This window comes from Orbicella faveolata, unplaced genomic scaffold (genome assembly GCF_042242905.1).
Source record: "Orbicella faveolata isolate gen_17 unplaced genomic scaffold, um_ofav_v1 contig_46, whole genome shotgun sequence".
In the NCBI taxonomy this organism is placed as follows: domain Eukaryota; kingdom Metazoa; phylum Cnidaria; class Anthozoa; order Scleractinia; family Merulinidae; genus Orbicella; species Orbicella faveolata.
Window position 1 is genome coordinate 12,359,325 of NW_028301576.1, and position 3,285 is coordinate 12,362,609.

Here is a 3,285-nt window from a genome sequence, read left to right on the forward strand (position 1 = left end):
TCTTAGTACGCACTTTGTCTTCGTTCCGATACCTTAACCTATAACTTAAGAGATAGTGACTGTTCGCCTGCCATTCCACAGCCCCGCACTAATTATTGTAATAGAAGTCTGTCCTACAGCGGAGCTGTATTGTGGAATTTACGCTTGGATATTCGTCAGTCACCGTCTCTTGATGAATTTGAATCTAAGTTGAAGAATTATGATTTTGATGGTCGTCTTATATAAGTTTTATTTTGCTTTTATACACGGCCTCCCAGGCAGGTTTTTTATCATTTCTCTTATCGTAGTTATTAGTGATTTATTAGTTACGTAGTTAGACTAATTTAATTCAATATTGTTAAGTCCTGAAGGAAATGCAGTGCCTAAATAAAGATTTTACCTTTACCTTACCTTTACCTTAAGCAACAGAGGACCGTTTCCTTGTTTACACAGTCTCGTCTGAACACGAGGGGGTGGGGGCTTAGGGTTGGAATAATGTAGAGCCGAGGAAAACCGAGAAGCATAACTGTCTCGAATTCTCACAACTCCTCGAGTGTTAAGTTGGGGCTATGTAAGCACGGAAAAAGTCCGCTGTTGCCTTTTTTTTCTCGTTTAATTATTTATAATGTTTAAACGAGAATGCATTTTCCCCAAAGTATATACCTCTAAAAACAGATGCTTATCAGTAAGGGTTTTTTTAAAACATTTGACAATAAAAATAAACGGTAAAAGTTTACGACGTTTCGACCGCTCTTCGGTCATTATCAAGCAAGATGTAAGAAGTAAAATTTGCATAGATATATATAGCTACAAAGAGGTTAGAATGTGTGAAAATTATTAATGAAGTAAAAATATGTAAAAAGTATGTAAAAGAATTTACAAAGTAGTGCTTAAAACAATAAAAAACATGTAAAACTAATTAATAAAAAAAAAAAGATTATTTAAAAACTTTTGCACGAATAGAGTCAGATTGTACATTGAGACTTCTCAGTTCACGAATAAAAAACATTTCAAAAATAAGACAGTCAAACTTGGTTGTACATTTCTTTAAAATCGAAAAGTTATTAGTAAGATCTTTAGGGGCCAAAGAATGTTCCTCGCGAAAATGTTTTCCAATTGATGACGATGGGTTTTTGTGCTCATCGACGCGTTGGTGCAAGTGCGGGCGCGTAAAACCAACATAACCTGCATCGCACAGGTCACATTTAAAATGGTACACAAGGGACTGTTGGTTAACGACTGGCGGCTTGACTTCACGTGATTTCAGGTCTCGCTCAATCTTGTGGCTGATGAAAACAGGTTGGATGGTGGTGTTTGTTTTCGTGCTAAGATCTTTCAGTTGCGTGCGAAGAAAATCAGCTGAAGCTTGGTCTTTGAATGGTGGGACAATCCGAACGGGCTCTGGACTGTTGTTGTCAGTCGGTGAAGGAACAGGTTGCTCAGAAACTTTGATGGTAATAAAACGTGTTATGGTTGAATTAATTAAGTCATCTGGGTATTCAAGACGGGAGAACAACAACTTGAGACGATCGCATTCTTCGGAGAAGTAGGTCCAGTTAGAAGAAAGTCGAAACGCACGATCCAGCATAGTTTTTAGTAGGCCGCGTTTATAACGATCGTCAACATGACTCTTGTAGTGTAACAAGAGACCAGAGTTTGTGGGCTTCACATAAACCTTTGTCTCAACGTGGTTGGATTTGTCGAGCAATTGCGTTCCAAGGAAAGGAAGCATGCGGTCATTTTCTATCTCCATTGTGAACTTAATAGAGGAGTGGCAATCGTTCAGAGTCTCCAGAAAGTTGTTGGCTGATGCTTGGTTAGGCATGATGGTCAGTGTGTCGTCGACATACCTTCTGTAGTAGCTGGGCATCTTTCCTTCACGATCCAGGGTTTCCTCATTGCTAATGTCTGGTTTAATCAAACGCACCACCTTAATCTCAGCAAACAGGACCTAATCCATCTCCTAGAAGGGGCAACAAAAGATCAACTTTTCCTATTTAACGGTCAACTTTATGAACAGACCGACGGTGTCGCCATGGGCTCCCCGCTTGGACCCCTGCTCGCCAATGTCTTTATGTGTAGCACTGAGGAAACCCTGGATCGTGAAGGAAAGATGCCCAGCTACTACAGAAGGTATGTCGACGACACACTGACCATCATGCCTAACCAAGCATCAGCCAACAACTTTCTGGAGACTCTGAACGATTGCCACTCCTCTATTAAGTTCACAATGGAGATAGAAAATGACCGCATGCTTCCTTTCCTTGGAACGCAATTTCTCGACAAATCCAACCACGTTGAGACAAAGGTTTATGGGAAGCCCACAAACTCTGGTCTCTTGTTACACTACAAGAGTCATGTTGACGATCGTTATAAACACGGCCTACTGAAAACTATGCTGGATCGTGCGTTTCGACTTTCTTCTAACTGGACCTACTTCTCCGAAGAATGCGATCGTCTCAAGTTGTTGTTCTCCCGTCTTGAATACCCAGATGACTTAATTAATTCAACCATAACACGTTTTATTGCCATCAAAGTTTCTGAGCAACCTGTTCCTTCACCGACTGACAACAACAGTTCAGAGCCCGTTCGGATTGTCCCACCATTCAAAGACCAAGCTTCAGCTGATTTTCTTCGCACGCAACTGAAAGATCTTAGCACGAAAACAAACACCACCATCCAACCTGTTTTCATCAGCCACAAGATTGAGCGAGACCTGAAATCACGTGAAGTCAAGCCGCCAGTCGTTAACCAACAGTCCCTTGTGTACCATTTTAAATGTGACCTGTGCGATGCAGGTTATGTTGGTTTTACGCGCCCGCACTTGCACCAACGCGTCGATGAGCACAAAAACCCATCGTCATCAATTGGAAAACATTTTCGCGAGGAACATTCTTTGGCCCCTAAAGATCTTACTAATAACTTTTCGATTTTAAAGAAATGTACAACCAAGTTTGACTGTCTTATTTTTGAAATGTTTTTTATTCATGAACTGAGACCAAGTCTCAATGTACAATCTGACTCTATTCGTGCAAAAGTTTTTAAATAATCTTTTTTTTTTATTATCAATTAGTTTTACATGTTTTTTATTGTTCTAAGCACTACTTTGTAAATTCTTTTACATACTTTTTACATATTTTTACTTCATTAATAATTTTCAGACATTCTTACCTCTTTGTAGCTATATACATCTGTGCAAATTTTACTTCTTACATCTTGCTTGATAATGACCGAAGAGCGGTCGAAACGTCGCAAACTTTTACCGTTTATTTTTATTGTCAAATGTTTTAAAAACAGATGATATGA

General features: G+C 39.5%; 2 protein-coding genes across 2 annotated transcripts; one reads left to right on the forward strand and one right to left on the reverse strand.

Annotated features, from left to right (window-relative positions):
* Positions 1-806: 806 nt before the first annotated feature.
* LOC149098414 (uncharacterized) lies at positions 807-1,871 on the reverse strand. Its single transcript, XM_089278580.1, has one exon. It carries the CDS (start codon positions 1,847-1,849, stop codon positions 917-919), a length of 933 nt encoding a protein of 310 aa, XP_089134706.1. The 5' UTR covers positions 1,850-1,871; the 3' UTR covers positions 807-916.
* Positions 1,797-3,028, forward strand: LOC149098415 (uncharacterized). Its single transcript, XM_089278585.1, has one exon. The coding sequence runs from the start codon at positions 2,015-2,017 to the stop codon at positions 3,026-3,028; it is 1,014 nt and encodes a 337-aa protein (XP_089134711.1). The 5' UTR covers positions 1,797-2,014.
* Positions 3,029-3,285: the final 257 nt, after the last annotated feature.